General features: G+C 41.8%; 1 protein-coding gene across 6 annotated transcripts in view; it reads right to left on the bottom strand.

Moving 5' to 3' along the window:
• Nucleotides 1–20,540, bottom strand: part of AFF1 (ALF transcription elongation factor 1) — a 146,049-nt gene that overhangs the window by 30,159 nt on the left and 95,350 nt on the right. For all 6 annotated transcript variants that reach the window (XR_013555213.2, XR_013555214.2, XR_013555212.2 and 3 more), the window contains exons 8-11: nucleotides 15,813–15,867; nucleotides 15,653–15,690; nucleotides 13,448–13,604; nucleotides 6,867–7,823 (exon numbers count right to left, since the gene is read on the bottom strand). Coding sequence is in view for 3 of the 6 variants with exons in the window: in XM_060654671.3 (XP_060510654.1) it covers nucleotides 6,867–7,823; nucleotides 13,448–13,604; nucleotides 15,653–15,690; nucleotides 15,813–15,867 (1,207 nt within the window). In the remaining 3 variants the exon portion in view is untranslated. The remainder of the gene's footprint in view (nucleotides 1–6,866; nucleotides 7,824–13,447; nucleotides 13,605–15,652; nucleotides 15,691–15,812; nucleotides 15,868–20,540) is intronic.

Below are 20,540 nucleotides of genomic sequence, written 5' to 3'. Positions count from 1 at the left end.
ATGGTAACACTTGAGAGATAGTCCATGTTGGCAGAGAAAAGAGAGCAAATTGGGAATGACTGGGTTAAAATAGAACCCTACTATCCTCCTTGTCAGTTAAGAACCTACTTATGCCTGGGGCATGGGGGTGGCTCAGTCAGTTAAGTGGCCGGCTCTTGATTTCAGCTCGGGTCATGATCTCACAGTTTGTGAGCTCAAGCCCCGCACTGGGCTCTGTGCTGACAGTGTAGAGCCTGCTTGGGGTTCTCTCTCTCTCCCTCTCAATCTCTCTCTCTCTCTCTGCCCCTACCCTGCTTGTGCTTTAGCTCTCTTCCAAAAATAAATAAATAGTAAAAAAACAAATGAACCTACTTGTGCCCAAGAGTCTCTGCCACCAGTGGACCCAATGAATTCTCCTGAGTTTTAGATTAAAGGCTAGAAAGTTGGCAAGCAAACAGTGCAAGAAGATGGGAGATTTATCTTTGGAAAGTCACAGAATTTGCTAAAATATACAGATATTAACTTGCACGTGGAGTGGTTAGTAATACATACTTTTTCCAGTGGAAGGTGTTTCCAGGCAATTAATGACATTTAGGGTAAATTCCCAAGGCAAAATTAGGCATAAACTGTCCACAAGGTTACTTCCTTAAAAACAAAACAAACAAACAAACAAAACCACCAAACCCCAGAGGTGGAATGTGAGTTAATTTTTGTTTATAGATCTTCATCCTGCTTAGGACTATAAAACCAAAGTGGCAGACCTTATACACCACACATGAAAATAAGATTCATAATGAGTCAATCCTCACAGACCGGACATAACCCTGGCTTGCGCCAATCAGCGACTCAAGAGAACAGCCAAAAAACCCCAAGAAGTTACCACACAATAACTTCAACACAAGCATTTAACAACTGTGTTGGCACTTACTGGAATAATATACTGATTATATTGATGTGTAGAACTTACAAGCTGATAATATTCTTTAAGCCGGTAGAAAGTAAGCCATTAAACCAAATAAAGCAACATTCCCCTTCTGGTGATTTTCCTTGCCTGAGTTCAAACCTGTGGGCTTGAGGTTAGTATTTCTGTACACTATGCACTTGGAACCCTGTCATCCTCTGTCTGGAACAGTCACAGAGGCTTCCCCAGAGTAAGTATTTGTCCGGTGGCACAGAAAGCAAGTTTAGCAGCTGACGGCACAGCTGAAGCCCCTGGAAACAGGACTGCAAGACAAGTCTCAGGGGGTGGATTTAGGAAAGGGCCATTAAACAGGGAGCCAAGCAATACTGAGCGGCAGGAAATGCACACTTGAATTCCAAGACTGAAAAGGAGGCAAGGAGTTCTTAAGATTTTCCTGGGACATGAAGCCATTTGAAAATGAGACAAGGGGCACCTGGGTGGCTCAGTCGGTTGCGCGTCGACTTCAGTTCAGGTCATGATCTCACAGTTCGTGGGTTCGAGCGCCGCAACAGGCTCCGTGCTGACCGCTTGCTCAGAGCCTGGAGCCTGCTTCGGATTCTGTGTCTCCTCTCTCTGCCCCTCCCCCACTCACGCTTTGTCTCACTCTGTTTCTCAAAAATAAATAAATGTAAAAAAAAAAAAAAAGAGAGAGAGAAAAGAAAAAAAAAAAAGAAAAAGAAAATGAGACAAGAGCGATGCACTCCGTCTTCAAGAGGAAAAAGACGTCTCCTTTGCCCTTTGGCCTATTCACAGATCACCCCCCCTTACAAGGAACCCTTGTCTAAGGTCTGGGCTTCAGAAGTTCTCTTTTTCTAGAAGGATAAGCATCTCAAACAGGGCCTATATCTACAACAAAAGGAGGCTGCTGGCTGAAGACTGGTTCCTAACTGACTTGTTTGCTTTTCTTAACCCGGTGGGTCAGGCGGCCAAGGATTATCTGCCAAATGGCGCTCCACCTACAGAGTCCAGTGGAAGGGCAAGCATGAAGACCATACAAGGAAGAGATGGGGACTGTGCTGGGCCAAGCTGGTTCCTGAAAAAGAACACCCCCAGGGCAGCCTCATGCCCACCCCAGCATCTGGATCACCATCTATGTACCCAAAGGTGGCAGAGGGAACATGAAGACAGCTTTAGGCCATAAAGTTTCTAACAGGTAGAAAGATGGTCTACCACAAGCTTTGCTATGGCAGGGAGAGATGAGGGGCATCTGAAAGGGAAACTGATGTAGAAGGGTGTGGGGGGAGCACTGGAGTGGCAGGAGCAGGGACAATGCAGGGACTGGGCCAGGGATGACACTCTGTCAGTGTCCATACACTGCCCTTGAGCTGTAACCTTGTGCCTCTCTCCAGTAATCCCCCCACCAGACACCTGTGTACAAAAAGAAACCCCCATCAGGTGTGAAAGATAAGAGCACTGCTGGACTGGAAGGGGTCAGCACATGTGAGCTCCAGACCCACTGGTTGCTAAGCAGCCAAGCGATGTTAGAGCCGTCCTGGATCTCATCTAGAAAAGGGGGCAGCTGAACAAGGAACCCACAGTGTCTCAGCACTCAAACTACCAGACTGTCCTCTCCCTCAGGAAAGCAAAGGAGCTTGGCAAGCACCTGGGGGTGGGAAGAGTGGAGAATCTTCTGGGCAATCCAGGGACTTTCTGGGATGTGCCTTTGCACAAAGTTCACTAAGACGACGACACAGTGGTCCAATCAGCACCGAGAACGAGGGCAGGGACTTACGGAGAAGACAGCTTACATTCACTGGGATAAGTACGACAGACAAGGAAAATTAGCCCACCTTTGGCCTTTCTTTTTGGTGAGGAAATACACAGGCATTAAGAATGGTTTAAGACAGTCTTCACACCACACTCACATGGTCATGATGCAGAGTAACAAGGCATGAAGTAATTAGATATCAGTGACTTGAGGAAACTTCTAGTTTCTTTATAGGGATGACTTTTCAAACCCTTGATGTTGAAGAAGAGTAACTGGGAATGTTGATCTCAATAGGTAGTTTAAGGAAAGACAGATCTTGGAGAGAACGAAGGGACTGAACCAACCATCCTGAAGCAATAAAAATGCACTACATCCCCTAACTTCATTTACCCATTCTCCAAAACTGACATAAATGATAGCTCTGAAATTGTATTTCACAAAATGCCAAAGCTTCTTGGTCCGTAAAGCAGCTATTAAGAGAAAGGAAAAGACAGGCTTGAATGAATATGCCTCCTTGTTCAGACATATGTCTACACCATGGTTAGGACATGCTGACATTTCATTTGAAAAATGATCTATACAATGATTGAAATTAAATGAGATACTGTCAACAAAAGTGCCTAGAATAACGCTTAACTCACGCATGGAGCTTTGTGCGTGTTAAGTATGTTGTTAAATACTCTCAATTGCACTAGACTGGTTGTATTTCTTATATTGTGCTTCCTGACTTTCATTTTTCTTCCAAGTCTGAGCAACATAAACTTGGTTTACAAATTATATAAATGAAAACATAAGTTGTGTTGTTTTTTTTTTTTAACATTTTATTTATTTTTGAGACAGAGAGAGACACAGCATGAACGGGGGAGGGGCAGAGAGAGAGGGAGACACAGAATCGGAAGCAGGCTCCAGACTCTGAGCCATCAGCCCAGAGCCTGACGCGGGGCTCGAACTCACGGACCGCGAGATCGTGACCTGAGCTGAAGTCGGACGCCCAACCGACTGAGCCACCCAGGCGCCCCATAAGTTGTGTTTTAAATTCTAGTTCTTTTTGTTTTTAATGTTTTATTTATTTTTGAGAGAGAACGTGAGCAGGGCAGGAGCACACAGAGGGGGACAGAGGATCCAAAGCGGGCTCTGCGTTGACAGCACAGAGCCTGATGCAGGGCTCGAACTATGAAACGGGAGATGATGACCTGAGCTGAAGTCGGATGCTCAACCGACTGAGCCACCCAGGCGCGCCCCCTAAATCCTAAACTGTAATCAAGTTGATGAAATTCTGTAGTTTATGTAAGGAGCACTCGGTCAAGTCATGCGTGTTTCCCCTAATTTTCTCCACTTCTCCTCACAAACTGCTCCTTGCCCACTCTTTCAGGTGCCATATCTGACAGCTTCATCACAGCTACTGTCATCCACTGTAAGTCTTTAGGATTATCTTCTCACAATTTTAAGCCTACAGTGGCTTTAAGGGTCCATTAACACTCTGAAAATAGTTGCCAAATTTTGCATCAGGAAAGGAACACACTGAATTTAAATGAAAAACTAAATTTCAGGGGCACCTCACTGGCTCAGTCCAGTCGAGCATGTGACTCAATCTCAGGGTCATGAGTTCAAGCCCCATGTTGGACATGGAGCCTACCTAAAAAAATGAAAAGAAAATACAAAAGAAAAGCTAAACTTCACTAATGTGAAGGATAAGGTACATTCTTCAAACTGCTCTCATTACTTCCGCAGACAGCTTTTTCTAGTGCTCCCACTTAAAATGAAGGCAATGAACAAATTTTCACCATCCAAATTTGTGGAAAAGCGCTCAGTCTTAAAACAAGAACAGTCCTGCCTGCCTTGGGGTCCAACCCCACATGCCGGAGGAGCAGCTACACTATGGGAAAGGCCACAGTCACGCTGCCCTGAACAAAGGGAGTCAATGGGGTCTCAACAGCAAAGGGGGAAGCCCGCCTGCAAAGGGAAGGATCTCAGGTTCCTATGACCAATATTCATACTACCTGGAACACAACAGGTATAAAAACAAAGGATCATGATTCTCTGATCATGAAATAAGTATACAGCTGAATTATTTTTAAGTTTATTCATCTGAAAGCTTCTAACTAGTGATATCCGTTAGGTAAGGATTTCCTCACTGCCTAGATCCATGATGTTGAAAAGTAGCACACAGGAGGTACTTCTCAATCCAAAGAACTAACTTTGTACAATCTTGGCCCTGTGGTATGGCTCTGCTCCAGTGGTCCCCAGCTCCACTAGACATTAGGATTTAGGAAACACCAATGGAGGGAGGAAGGGAGGGGGACACAAACCTTGCCATCAGCATCAAAGGCTCCCTGGTGACCATCACATTGGTTCAGACCCCGATCCTATCAGTACCACAGCAGAGAGGCAAACTGTTCCCAGGGGCAGTTCTCTCTGCCGCCTGCCGAACACCCAAGAAAGCATGCATCTGACTAAGATGGGGGGGAGGGGGGTCATTATTTCTCCATCCTCTAAACAAAGAGATCAATTAGCTGCCCCGGTGGAGCAAGGCCAAGGGCTGGGAATGGCTTTTAGAGTGCACAGCTCATATCCTCAACAGGAAGAGCTGAGTTTCCCTTTATGGAGCTGCAAGCGATGCTTCTAGTTTTGTGCTGGGGTATGGACAGGGCTAAGAACTGTCTGGGGGAGCCTCCATTTCTAACATCCACACTGGGTTAGTAAGTATTTTAGAAGCCAGTATTTCTCCCCACTCCAGCTACCGCAGAAGGGTCACTGGAGACTAGACGAGATCATGGTGGCTGGAGGTTAAGTGATTAAAAGATTTCCCAGGAGGAAGGGGAGGTGAAGGAGTATATTTCTGAACCTTTCTCATGGGTATGAGATGCAGGCACCTTTTTCCTACCCAGAACCATCACAATTTTATCCGTGAAGTTTTACACCTTCAACACATACACATACCGTTTTAAGGGTTTTCTGACCTGGGACATGCCCCCTTCTAGCTGAAACAGCACCACCAATCGGCACTGGATCCCACCCCGCTTGACTTGCCGGCTGCGGTTATGGTGGTAATGCACACCCTCAGGTCTCATTCAACAAGCTTCTGGAGAAAACAGTCACCCTTCGCTATTTGATAAAGTCATGTTATATTTTTAACCTAGTGGAGTAACTGGTCAAATCACAGACAGGACAGCAGGCTTCATGATCTTTTTGTCCTCTGTTATTCTTAGCTCAATTTCCACAACTGAGTAAGAAGGTTTTGGTGGACTTGTGAGAGTGTTAAAACTTTTTATCCCTTGTCAGCAGGAAAGAGCTGGCCTTTCTTGTGCCTTTCGTTCTGAATCTTGGGACAGATTAGGCTGGAATGCCACTGGGGAAAAAACCCGCTTATCTTTCACCATGAAGAGTATCAGGAGCTCAGTGATTCAGAATACAGGAAGGAAGGAGATTGTCCAAATGAATAGTATGTCCAAGTTAACTCAGGGTCTTAAGTAATGTGAGATTTTTTTTTTTAACCTTCTTCACTGTGTTTATTCCTTAAAGTGAAGTTTCCAAAAATTATGATAAATGAAATGACAGATTTTTAATACCTCACAACATACCATTACCAGCCTGTATTACTCAACAAGATATCCCAACCATGTGTTTAATAGCTCTATAACCTTTTTTTATAATGTTCTGCTTATTAATAAAAGTCTTTAATAGAGGTCACAAATTCTAAATCTGGTAGTTTCAAATTAATGAAGTGTTAGGCGGCCGTGAGTTAAAATATAGATGTAATATTGGTGGTGTTAAAAAGAATCATATTACGGGAGTAAAATTTAGAGTATAGCAGTTCTTTCAGTAATTCAGAATACTAATTAACATTTCAGTACATTAAGATTTTAATTTCTAGGACAAAACCTAATCATGGGCCAGGTGGTAAATATCAATGTTACCGGAAAAAATAAAAGTGTACCCCCAAAATGCTACATTATCCTAAAACAAGACATCCTTTAGGAGGACTGCCTCCCCTTTTCAGACTGTTGAAGGGACCTGGCATCTGGTAATGCCCGCTGGCAGAGGGGGAAGCATGCAGATCCTCAGGGAGAGGGTAATTCTGGTGTCGGAGCAAAGGCTACATCAGATCAAGGCAAAGATTCCCCGTCTCTTCTAGGACAACTCAGGGGTCAGAGCCAGCCCCAAGCCAACAGGAGGTACAATCCACACGGCTGGGGGAGGCCAGGCACCTACACTCACCTTTCTCTTTTTGGCCAACTTGCTTGAACTGTCTGCACCTCTCTTCTCGGGATCAGGCTTCTTCCCTGTGGCGGGCTGCTTGTCCTCCGGTCTCTTCTGGCGGCCCCCTTTCCCAGGAAGCTGGGGTATCCGAGAAAGAAGGTCGAGGGTTATCTTCACCATCAAGATCGGCGGGGGAGCGGTGTCCCTGAGCGGGGAGAGCAGCTTGGGGTCTCTCGTGGGCCCCGGGAGCCTGTCCTTCCGGCGGTCTTCCTGGACAACCACGGCACGCCGGCAGCCGCTAGTCCTTCCACCGCCGCCCTGGGGCAGGCCCTGGCTCTGGGTCAAGGGGACCAGGGCAAAGTGCTCGGGGCTCCTGGCCCCCACATTGTCCTTCGTGGGCTCCGGGCCCGAGAGCGCCTTCGAGGGGGCCAGCGGCCCACTCCTGTGCTTCTTCCTCTCGCTGGGGCTGGGGCTGGGGCCGGGCGCTGCGGGCTTGGGCTCTCGGCCGTCTCCTGCGCGGGGCCTCCCTTTCGTCTTCACTTTGGGCTTGTCTTTGGAAGGCTGGTCTTTGGAGCCGTAGGGAGGGGGTCCCGGCTCACTTTCCACCTGCAGGCTGGCCCGCGAGTCTGCCTGCGCAGGGGCCTTGACGGGCTTTTTGGGCTGTTTGTTTCCAACGGTCTGCCTCTGGGGAGCCTCCTGTTGGGCGGGGGACTTCTGACAGCTCCTCTTGCCGGCGTGCAGGCCTTCCGAGGGGCCCCGAGGGCCCTTGCCGGAGCTCTTGAGGGCAGGATCTTTGGATTCCGAGCGCTCGTGGCTGGCGGCACCACCGCCGCCGTCGCCCCCGCCCTTGCCCTTACTCTCTGGGTGCCGAGGCGGAGGCTCCGCGCTCCCCAGGGCGTCCGGCGCTGCTGCTGGCTGGCTCACTTTGGTCAGCCAGTTGTCCAGCTGCCATTTGTTGGTTGTAGGAGGCTCGGGCTAAAAACCAAGGAGTAGAGAAGAATGTGAGCTAACCAAGGATGATAAACTCTTCTGTGCTAGTCACCCAATTGTATAGGACTCTCCCAGGGAGACGTAATCATTCCAAACCTAGGAATTCGAGTCCTTTTTATCCCCTCTAGATACAGGTCAGAGCCTCTTAATAATTAACTCTTAAAACAATCTTCCCATCTTTTTGTGCTACAGGAATTTTGCCGTAGCAGATATCGACTAATAACAGACCATGAGATATTGACCGATGTAGACCACTGACAACTGGGGAGAAATCTTTGTAGCAAGTATTCTGTTCTAATAGTAATTCCAGTGTAATTTAGACAGAAATGACACATTTTGGCTCCTAAACTATCCTATCAGAAAATAAAGGGAGAAATGAAGAATAAACAGAATCCTTTTATCAAGAAGGATTTTCAGAAGGCTAATGAGTAAACTAATAATCTTAGTGATTACCTATAGGCTTTATCCTTTTTTTTTTTTTTTTTGACATACTTTTCAACTGAAAAGCACTTTCCGCAAGACTTGATTTCATTTCTTTACTTAAAAACATTAAACATTTATACATGACAAGGTTTGCAGTATGTCGTGGAATACTGCTTGATTTTCAAATTTTACACCTCGCTTGGGTAAAAGAATCAAGTGAAGGTGCATTAACCACTTGAATTTAGTCCCACTTGAAGTCTTTAAAACTCAAACATTATGTCTCTTGTTACAGGCAATCTTATCTGAAATAGCATCTATTTTTCTAAGAAACACAGGGTGGCTCCAGAACACACAATTAAGAGCAGTGAGATGACACTGATTATACGTACATCTGATAGGACAAACAAACAGAAGTTCCTGGCTTCTCCTGGTATCTTAACTGTTTTTCAAATCTTTGTTGCTCACTGGCTATTGATGCATCCTAACACGTCTCTCCAAGTAGATTATTAACAGAATGACCCAAAGACGTTTCTGTCTCCAAGTTCCACTCTTATGTTTGCAATACAGTGATGTACATGAGATATTTACTTAAAGCATTTCTACAGGCATGTTACAGCACCTATACATTTTACGCCATATGGAAACATTAGTGTCTAATAGAGTAAGCAATGATTATCCCTTTTAAAAGGGCAGCACATCACCCACATGCTACATGTTTTTTAAGATCCATTCTGATCTGTGGTTTGTATGAGTGACGAAACCATATATGCAATGTACCAGAGAGTTAACTGAAAGATATTCCACATAGGATTTAACTGGTTAGAGATTAGGGATAAGCAGATCACTCCAGTAGGTGGATGATATTTTACAGGAAAGACTGCTAACAACTTTCTGAAGTGGAATGTCCCAAATAATTCAACTCTATAAAAACACTACAAATTGATACGTCAAGACGTGGATATAATGTAAAGGATTTTTGACCAGAAAAAAAGTTAGGTAATAAAATGATCAGGTAGGTAGTTTGGGCTTGGTGTGATGAAAACAGAAGAGGAACTGTAAGGAACCAGGTAGGACCATAGTTCAGCCAGAAGGAGGGCTGCAGAACTGTTTTTTTCTGCTTACCCCTCACTGCTGCTTAATATATCTCCTTCAATATCAACTCTACACCCAGGCTCTCATTTGAATTTCAGAGCAGAAGGGAAGGAAGAAGGAAACTACTCTAATGTGCCAGGCATTTATTTTGCCACAGGAAATCTAAAACTGTATTCCATATTCTAACAAGGCAGGATGATTGTTAATAGTGGAGAAAAGATTAGCACCCAATACCTACTTGTCAAATGTGACTTCTTGCAAAGGCTTGAGGGTGTGGCAATCTGGGTGCTAACCAGGAACAAGGCATTAAGATATATCACTTGCCAATCACCTTAGGAACCAAAACTTTCAAATCCTTTCTTGGGAGAGGTATGGATCTCTCACCAAGGCTAAGTTTACAGCCCCACTGACATCACTGACATGCTCTACAGAAGAGTATTTATTCGTGAACCAAAAAGGAAAGTCATTCCTGGTATAAATAACATCTGTTCTCCCCCCACCCCAAAACAGGGCAGTATAAGATACATTTAGTAGGAATGTCCTACTAAAGGAATGTCCTGGTTACAGAAATAAAACACATTTTCTTCAACTATGGTCCTAAAATTGTCCAGAAGGAAGGCATATGGCCCAATTGCAGGGTAAAATTGAATTTATGTGCCTAGACAAGGAGAAAAGGTATGGACAATCCCTTCTACAGACCTGACATAAAGACGTAAAATGGATAGAATTATTTTAAGATCAGATATTATTTGGGTGTTGGGATAAGGAAAACTTTTACATTAAGGGATTGAATGAAATAGATTTTAAAATGAATTTTAAGCGCTGGACAGGATCAAGATTTGGACTTTCCTTTCTTCCCCTGCCTTTCCTCATGCCCCGCCATCAGTCTCCCAGTCCAGTGCTGGTGCTACCCCAACACTGCACACTGGGTGTGAAAAAAAATACCGGATTTTCACTAGGTTTTTTTTTTTTTTTTTTTAAATTTATTTTGAAAGGGAGAGCATGCACGAGTGGGGGAGGGGCAGAGAGAGAATCCCGCTCTGTCAGGGCAGAGCTCGAACCCACCAACTGAGAGATCATGACCTGAAGCCAAAGTCGGATGTTTAACCCACTGAGCCACCCAGGCGCTCCTCACTAAGTTTTAAGAAATGTTTGACTATACGTCCCTTTACATCTCCTAACTCCTCAAATTGGTGGAAGTTCATGCATTTTAGGATAAATTGTGATTCTGAATAAAAAGTTTTGAGCTATGCACAAATATGTCTCCTTTTTTTTTTTTTTCTTCGTAAAAATGTCGTTATGAGTCTCAAAATGTAAGGAAAAGAAGGAAAGGAAAGGACTATGAGAGAGAGGCATGGTATAGTAGCAAAAAATGCTCTGGAGTCAGATGGCCATGGGCCTAAATCTTGGTGTTGCTACCTTTCAACTGGTAAAAAGACAGCTCCCAACCTCCCACGGTTGATGGAGAGCTAAGTCAAATAACTCATTAAAAAATACCAAGAGTATGGGAGGCAAATCAACAAAGGCACTTCACTATAAACAAAGCGGGACAATGAATCTACATTAGAAGACCAAGTAGATCCTTGAATAATGGAGAATAGAATCATTTTTTCTTAATGTATGCAGTAAAAAGACGATGTGTCCCATATATTTGGAAAAGCTGAGATTTACATTTCGATTCACACTATAAAGCAGACACCAAAAGCAGCTTCCCCCAAATTGCCAGCCCATTGGTGGGCATACGGCATTTCAGATCGCCTAAGATCACTGGACTACTTTATCAAGTGGGTTTAAAATGGAGCCATAACAAGCACAAATCTTAGCATTAAAAATAGATTTTAAAAAAGGGTGACGGGGCGGCTGGGTGGCTCAGTCGGTTAATCATCTGAGTCTTGGTTTCAGCTCAGGTCACGATCTCACGGTGTTTGAGCTCAAGCCCCGTGCTGGGCTCCACAGCTGGAGTTTCAGCTACTTGGGTTTCATCCTCTCTCTCTCTCTCTCTCTCTTCCTCTGACCCTCCCCTGCTCGCACTATCTCAGTCTCTCTCAAAATAAATAAATAAACTTAAAAAAAAATACTCTCACACATGAGATTTACAATAATGCAGGTGTTTCTTTGAAAAGAAAAGAAGGTATGGGGTGCCTGGGTGGCTCAATCAGTTAAGTGTCCGACTTCGGCTCAGGTCATGATCTTGCAGTTCGTGAGTTCAAGCCTCGCGTGGGGTTCTGTGCTGACAGCTCGGAGCCTGGAGCCTACGTCTCCCTCTCTCTGCCCCTTGCCTGCTTACATTCTGTCTCACTCTCTCTCAAAAATAAACATTAAAAAAAAAAAAAAAAACTTAAAAAATATATATAAATAAATAAAAAATAAAAGGAAAAAAGGTAGTTAAATACACCGGGGGGTGGGGATGGGAATTAAAGGTTTAAAATCTACACAAAGACAAATTATTTCTGGTGACATCTCAGTACATGACATATAAACTGCACCCAAATCTAGACTTGCTCATCAGCGCAAACGTGCAAATATGAGCCTGTTTGGTAAGGCAATTTAAAAAAATAAAGTAGGATGGGAACAATTTTTTCGAAAAGTCTCAATCTTTTCCAGTAACTTTTGAACAACAAGATATAATGGTTTCATTAATATAAATGCTAGATGAAATTTTTCTTTCAAGTTTCAATTATTCAGCCAAATCTGTACCATTTCCATTTTATTTGAACTGAATTTTACTATTTAATTCAATTCTCTTCCTTCTTTTAGTAACCAAACAAGCATGAAGATTTTTCTAATTGAATAAGGAGACATAAAGCAAAGTTCTTATAAGCAGGGAACAAGCAATTTGTCTACAAAGCATTTTCAGTATCTTTTCCCTGATGCACAGAATAATTATTTCAACAGTAATTAGAATCACACAAGGAAACAGCCCCCAGAAACACATAGAGTAGTTTCTAAAATCTGCAAGGCATTTTAAGTACAGTTAATGCTGATTCATGTTTATTCACTCAAAAAAAATATTTATTGAGCATTTAGTCTGTGCCAGACATAAATTCATGTCTAACAAAAAAATGACACTCAGTTATTTTTCCTTGCCCTCAGACATGGCTGTTAAGTCTCACTACATTATCTCCAGATGCATTCAGTTAATGCTCTAGTGGAACTGCCCTGATTTCTAAACAGATGTAAATATTGGGAACTTGAACGCTTTCTTAATCAGAAAGGCTCATTTCCCAGGATTCCCATCTAAAATGAGCAGAGTAATTTTCTCTATACAAACTGGTCTAGTTCATTCACCAAAAAGGTCTTCCCTTTCCACCAAGTATAATTTTTAATTGCTACTCCACGTTTTGAGGGCCTCTGGCAACCCTGATTGTTGTTACTAGACTTCTTGTATTCAACAATCCAGTAAAAAAATAGAATAAGTCTTCCAGATAAACGTGCTTGCGATTTGCAGTCTCATCTGTTTATCTTACAGTTTCTCCCAAGGGTGGGTGACAGGCACACACAATTATCCCTGTTTTACATGGAACACAGGGAGCAAGAAACACAGCCCTGGCAAGATCACTTTGCCATCAATTTAATGCATGGCTTTTAGTGATTCAAAAATAGAACCTCTGATGACTTATTTCTAGTTCACGTTCCTGTCCTATGCTAAATTGGGCTGTCTCCTTTTGATTTCCTTAATTCATGCATTCCTGAAATTTCAAAAAGAATTCTCATTAATATTAAAACAGCAGCCTACTGAGAAAAAAAAAAAAAAAAAAACCACACAAAAAGCGAGTTGTCTTTTTTAATAGAAGGGAAAAGAAAATGGTGTGCAAACATTCTTAATGAGTCGCTCCTCCAAACAACACTAGCCACAACAGAGAAGAACTTATCATTTTATAGAAGGAGAGAGAAGACCTCTCTCCCAAACTTCTATTGCCAAATGTTTGGTAAGAAATAAATAGAAATAGCTGGCCCTACGCAGCACAGGGGTAGGAGAGAGTTGCCCCATGGGACAGAACCACTCAGTCCACAGCCAGTGCTGGCCCACAGCAGACTAGCCCCAAAAGCAGAATGCCGCCATCCTAGATTGCCTCCTGGAGGGGACACAATACCTCAGGAGCCGGAGTTTCTAGGGGCTCATTCTCTTCGCTGTCACTTGAGCTGCTCTCGCTCTCCGAGTCCGAGGAGCTGTCTGAGTCACTGGTGCTCTCTGACTCGGCACTACTGGAATGTGCTGAGGCCGCGGCTTCTGGAAGCGACTGTGGAGCACTGCGAAGCAACCGAAGAGAGAATCTGAAGACACCTCACAAGGTGGATTTTCTCCCTCTTTACTCACACCCCACCCTGCCCTCCAACCATTTTTCTGCTACTCAAAAGAGAGGGCCTTAATAATACCTAACATTACTAAATTACCACATCATCCAGTTGAGAGAAAGGCCCACAGTGGCTCAAAAAGTCAGTGAAAAATCTTTAAAATGGCTCACCAAATAACTACATAAATGAGAAGCTTGTGGATATTTTGCTCCTGAAGAACATTTTGAGTTACACAAAATTCAAGTTAGATGGTAGCACTTTATATCAGAAGTTTAGTAAACCACGGCATGGACTGCCTGTCTATTCTTCTAAATAAAGTTTTATTAGGACATGTCCACACCTGTTATTTAAGTATTGTCTAGATCTGCTTTTATACCACAAAAGCAGAGCTGAATAGTTTCAAAAGCTAAATAGTTTTTAGGCCATATAGCCTAAAATATTTACTTTCTGACCCTTTGTGTTTGCTTTAAATGGGTATAAATTAACCCATTAAGTTATTTTATGAAGTTAGTTTATAAAAGAACAGCTAATAAATTAAAACCTCCCTCTGTTCTCTATATGAAAACTAACCGAATGGTAGCCAGAGACCATTGAATATAAATGGCGCTCCTCTGGAAAGTGGCCTCAAAGGTAATCCAGTCACACCCTTGGGCAGAGTTATAGAAGAGGCCATTCTTTATGAGTGGCTTAGGATCACCCCCAAATACCAGCTGAAGTAGAGATTAACTACTACAAGTTTTAAGAATAAGGCAAGAATTCTAGTCAGGGAGAAAACACACTGATCACACTGCTGGGCCCATACAGAATTTCATAGCCTATCTTAAAAACTTGTCCCAGATGGGATCAGCCAGGGCAATAAATCAAGAACTATAATCTTTGAAAGCCTCCACAACCACCTAAAATATTAAATGATTTATTAAATAAATTTTTTTATTAAAACAAAATAGAGTAACAAAAAAAAATACCAAAGTCACTAGTTGAGGTAATTTTAAAACACGCACACTATACTACAAATGATGTAACTGCCTCATATAAAACGCTACATCAAATTTGCGATCCCGTTCTCCCTGGTAGCTGAAGAGCTTCAGCCAGTGAGGATTAGAATGAGATGCACTTTCAGTGTGCTTCCTGCTTCTAATTTATCCCCATCTTTCCTATTTTCTCTTCCTCCACTTTAAAGTTAGGCTATTTTGTCATATTTTATGCCACCAGAAGTTACTGAACAGAAGAGAAAATGAGCAGAGCTTTTGAATCCAGACAACCTCACATAATTACACGATAATTACATGGTCTGCCTCCACAATAACTGTAACGTCACCTGTGTGGCAGGAAGGTTTTTATTGCTGAGCACGTCTCGGAATGGATGACCACATCTCAAGAAGTAAAACAGCTACAGCATAGTTTAACCCTTTGTCCATGGAAGGCAGGTACCAATATATTAAATCATTAAGTTCAATACCAGAGGAAAATATTGTAAAGACAGTTCAGATAATTCCCACTTCCAAAAACTAAAGCACCTTATTTTCTGAAATATGGCTGCTACTTACAAAGAGAAAACAGTGCCATTTTTCATCACACTAAAATGTACTCTAGGTCAACTTTTTAAAGCAGCTGAAACAACTAGAAAACTCACATGACTGAGAAAATAGGCACTATGGAAAACAATTTCTAGATATGATTCACCTTTGTAATTTTTGAAAACAGCAAATAAAAACATTATGCTCCTCAGCATAACTTTTTAAACACTGGTTATATTAACACTGATGAAAGTGATTTAAGCTTATTTTTTTTAACTCTCAAAAATTTTTAAATTCCAACCTGATGATCTAGGTAGGTACAGGGACTTTCTCTTTTATAGAGCTAACAACCTCTCTAGGCTGATTTAAGCTTCCAAAAACTTAAATAGGTACTTTCTTCTAACTGTGATCCTTCACGTCCTTCTCCATGAAGAAGCTATGAAAGCACTAACGGAGAAACGCAAACACTTTGCCCGCACACAATACCTTGGAGGTGCAGATGCAGAAGGAGGCTTCTCTGGGCTCTAGGTATTCACAATAAGGGCAAGAAGGACCAGGAAAAGAACAAAACAACAGGTTAGGATAAGCAGCTGGAAAACTTACATTTTTAAGGATTCCTGGTATTACGGGGGTGTACAAAACTTACTTGTTCGTTGTCACTGTCCTCACTGTCACTGAGCTGAAGGTCATCTTCGAGCATGCTGGAATGGGCAGGGACACAGACATTGTAGGATTTAAAGTATTGTCTACTAACTTCTTTTAGTATATAAATAGAAAATATGCTTAATGATAAAAAAAAAAACAACAGAGAGATGGGATAGGTATAATTTTTATTTATTCATCAAATGCCTTATTTTTCAGAAATGTTAAGTTTTACTATTATAACACAGAAACTAGTTTAGTCCAAGCTCCTTACTATCTCAAGACTGAATCTTCCACACGTTCTGAGCATTAAAAGCAGAACTACCACGAGACAGGGATTTGTGACCAGCCCGGAGACTCAAGTTCCTAGGTCTACACAAATAAAACAAACAATAACGACTACCAGAAAAAATATACACAATACACTCTATTTTCTTCAATAGTCTCTAACTACATTAAGTGATTAACCAGTAAATAAGTTAACACTGGATAAGTGAGTATTTGTAAAGTGTTTAGAAGAGTGCCAAGGCACTCAAGTGTTATATGTGAATTCAATATATAGTAAGATATACGAAGCTATCAAGGCCATTGCCACCAAATACTGCAGGTATCTTACATTTTTGTTCAAAGGACATTATTAATATTAAACTTTATTTTTCACCCCACCCACAAATTCTCTTTTGTCTGCTTAAACACTCATTAGTTGAAAGAGTAGTAATATCAATAACACTGTTGTCTAGAAAATATGTTTAACCTTACTGCTATCATTCTGGTGAAAATAAAACCTCAGTTCACTTCCTCAAAGTTATAGTTAATACTCATCTCTAGGAATTCTGGTCTATGATCAACTTCAGTGCTAAGAGCAAACATCAGGGGCACCTGGGTGGCTCAGTCAGTTAAGCTTCCAACTTCGGCTCAGGGTATGACCTCACAATTCTTGAGTTCAAGCCCCTCACTGGGCTCTCTGCTGTCAGCACGGAGACCACTTCAGATCCTCTGCCTCTCTCTCTCTCTCTGCCCCTCCCCTACTCTCTTTCTCTCTCTCAAAAATAAAATAAAAAAATATTTTTAAGAGAAAAAAAAAAAAAGCAAACATTATACTTCAATTAAAAAAAAAAAAAGCCATTTTCCAGTCCCTACATGTTTATTCAACTCTCAGCCCTTCCTTATCTCCTCCCTTTTACCATCTTCTAAGGATAAAACTACAATCAAAAGAATGTATCAGTAATTAATTGTTTGTTCCCACTTCCCCCAAATTTATGAACATCACTATTTGAGGAAATATTAGTGAAGGTGAAAAAAAAACAAAAACCAATCTGCTTAAGTATATAAGAAATGCTCCAAAAAGCAAAATTATATTAGTTACAATCCTTTAGTATTTCTAAAAATACCTCTGCAATAATCTGACCAACAATTTTTACTGCAAACCCACTAGCTGCCACTGAAGTAAAAGCAGGCATGATTATTTTGGGAATCCTTGGTAAAATCACTCTATTTTCTAACGAAAATAAATTATAAAACGTGGCTCTTTTGTAAATGACCACCTACATGCAATGTTTTAATTGTGCCAAGGAACTATTTTCACCAACAAATGTACGAAAACTATCCTGTGATAAGTCTCTTAAAAATACAAAAGCTGTTAGCTACTTGTAAATGGAGATGCTGCTCAATATTTATCTAATGACATAAGGCTAGAAAAACACAGACTTCAGATGCAAAACCTGGCAGTAGCTATCATAATGGTGTGTAAGAAAAAAAGTCAGTCAACAATGTTAGTGCTGAAGGGTGGCTTGGCTGGGGTATACACACAAAAAAGATAAAAGATATATATATATCTTTGAATAAATTTAAGGTATAACGCAACCAGAAAAAAAGAAAAAAAAAATAACCTGACAAAGTATATTCAATGTTAGCCACTACCACCAAAACCACAGTTAACAGACCTCTTTGTTTCTTAGTTATTGGGTTTTGCATAAAACTGGTTTGTCTTAACTTCCCAAAATATCAACGATCATGTAATCCAATCACCTTCCCGTTGTAAGCAGAGGGCTAGATACTCTGTTAAGCTGTCTGCCTGGCTTCCATGAATATACTCTCCTAAAGTGGCTTCCATGAATATACTCTCCTAAAGTAAGTCAGAAAATATATGTTCTGACCTTTAGCTCTACTTTCTCTGAGGGAATGAAAGGGACTGTGAAAGTGCTGTCCCAGATTCCGAGAATTTCCCCCTCAGAACATTATGTAGGCAATAACAAAATAGGCCCGCAGGTCTGACACCTAAAGAGATGAGTGGCCTCTGAAGGCAGACTGCTCCAGATAGCTCTAAAGAAACATTCACTCAAAAAGCAATGATAAACCAATAGGCAAACAAAATCTATCACTTACGTAGCATATACTGGTTATTTACACTTGGTATTCCACTGAATCAAAATTCAAGATACAATTTGATGCAAAAATCAAGATTTTTTTAAAAATAAGCTCTATGCCCAATATGGGGCTTGAATTCGTGACCCCAAGGCCAAGAATCGTGTGCCCTACCATCTGAGCCAGCCGGGCGCCCTGATGCAAAAATCAACATATTATATTGTCAGTGTCTGCCAAAAGTAACCACGGAATCTTCCAGAAACCATAGTTTATTATTATCGCCAGATGGGTAGCTCAACATAAACCAGCATGCTAATGGGGGGAGGGGGGCGGGAACCTCTAAAGTTTTTTTTAACAAACATGTACTACATCTGTATTAAGAAAAAAATTAACTTGAGGTGCCCGGGTGGCTCAGTCATTAAGTATCCAACTTTAGCTCAGGTTATGATCTCATGGTTTGTGGGTTCAAGACCCACATCGGGCTGTGCTGACACCTGGAGTCTGCTTAGGATTCTGTGTGTCTCTCGCTACCCCTCTCTTGCTCGTGCTCTGTCTCTCTCTCTCTCTCTCTCAAAAATAAGTAAACACTAAAAACAAAAACAAAAAAAGTTAACTTAAGAACCATAACTAAGTTTTGCCAATATAGAAAATTAATCATGAATGCCATTGTGACTTTACAAAAAAAAAAAAAAAAAAGAATCTATATAGTTAGGAGAAAATCTAACCAGATGACAGGTAAAAGTTTTACTGTTAGAGATAAAGAAAAAAATGTAAAGGAACCAGCTGCTAAAACCCCGTTTGTCCCACTAACAAGCATGACTGAGGCCAAGTACATTACTATACTGCACTTCACATACCGTATGTAGAAGAACAGGTCCTTAATGGGAAAAATGGCAAAACTAATTATAGCACATCTGGGTGACCACCTTTGCACCCCTAGAAGGGAATCAAATCTCTTAGACCCAGTCTCACTCATACCAGTAAGATCTAGGTCAAGAGAGCATAAGGCTCAAGGGACATACTCAACTGTAAGCTTTTCTGGGGCAGGATCAAGTCATTTTCACCTTCATATCTTCTATATCCAGAACTTGGCAGGTACCCTAAAAGGCTGGCTGAATGAACAGCACTGCTTTTGCTGAATAAGTAACAGTACCACATAGCTGCGCCCACTGCGTGATCACAACTCTATAATCACTGCCTTTGCTCACAACCCTATAGGCTGCCTCTCATCATCCCGTCACATTCTAAGGGTGAGGCAATGGGCTCAGAATGGCCACCTAGCTTGCTAGCTGAAGATCATGGGGCTGGTTCATGCTGGATCCAGAATGCAAAAGCCATTCCATCTTATATGACCCCCTTGCTCTGGCCAATAAAGGACACAAGGGCTGGAAAACCTACCTGATGGGATGGAATCTAAGCTTCAGAATCCCCTGAAAGACTTGGATTTAAAAGAAAATAGTAATTATCCTGTTGGAATAAAATGAATACACTATTTTTCCCTTATGAAAATAAATGAACTAGAACCCTTATATACTTTTAAAATGGGTGAAACAACAAATTTCACTTCCAAACGCAAGACAAAGCAGTTATTTCAAAGCATAGGACACCATACGGCCTACCGTAGCACTGTTCAAAAGAAGCCAAATAGGTACAGCAACTCTTTGAACTAACACGGAGGTTTAACCACATTTCACATTACTGGTGAGGGAGAGTTTTCACTTAAAGGTTACAAACAACCCTCAAACCCCTTTGTACAAACGCATTCTTCAGGCAGCTGCTCCACAGAGCCGACAGAGCCACGTACAGGTTCCGGCAGGCGCGCTTCAGTGACTCATGGCCCGACTGTTACTGTGCGAAGACACACAAGACAAGCCTTTATTCCTTTCCCATTCCTCAGTACTGGGCTTGCCAAAGACTTCACTGCCAATATTCTGTAACATCTCAACTCAAACCCCAAAATGACATAAATAAGTGGATTTTTTGGCTCAACATTTCCTATGATCACGCCATACATTTTATTTGGGGAAAGAGCAAGTGAAGGCAAGCTCACGGTAATTAATAAGTCACAACCCTGGTATTAGGTGTGTTTAAAACAGTAAGTAATACTTTTTCGAAACCGCTAATGAACACGTGAGAATGTGTAAACTTGAACAATCTCACAAACTTAAAACTGATTTGGGAATAGGACGGGTGATGGAGTGCAGGGAAAGAGAAAGAGGCTGGGCTCCAAAGTGGACATACATAATTCTTCAAATCTAAAATTCAATCAGGCTGTGATTCCTTTTCTGGTAAAGGGCAGCAATAAGGACTGCAAAATGTTTTGCAGATGATGGAAGATTACAAATTATGAAGAAGGTTCCACGTACAC

Source organism: Panthera onca, chromosome B1 (assembly GCF_046562875.1).
Source record: "Panthera onca isolate mPanOnc1 chromosome B1, mPanOnc1 haplotype 2, whole genome shotgun sequence".
Lineage (NCBI taxonomy): Eukaryota > Metazoa > Chordata > Mammalia > Carnivora > Felidae > Panthera > Panthera onca.
This window is presented reverse-complemented; position numbering and strand designations above follow the sequence as displayed.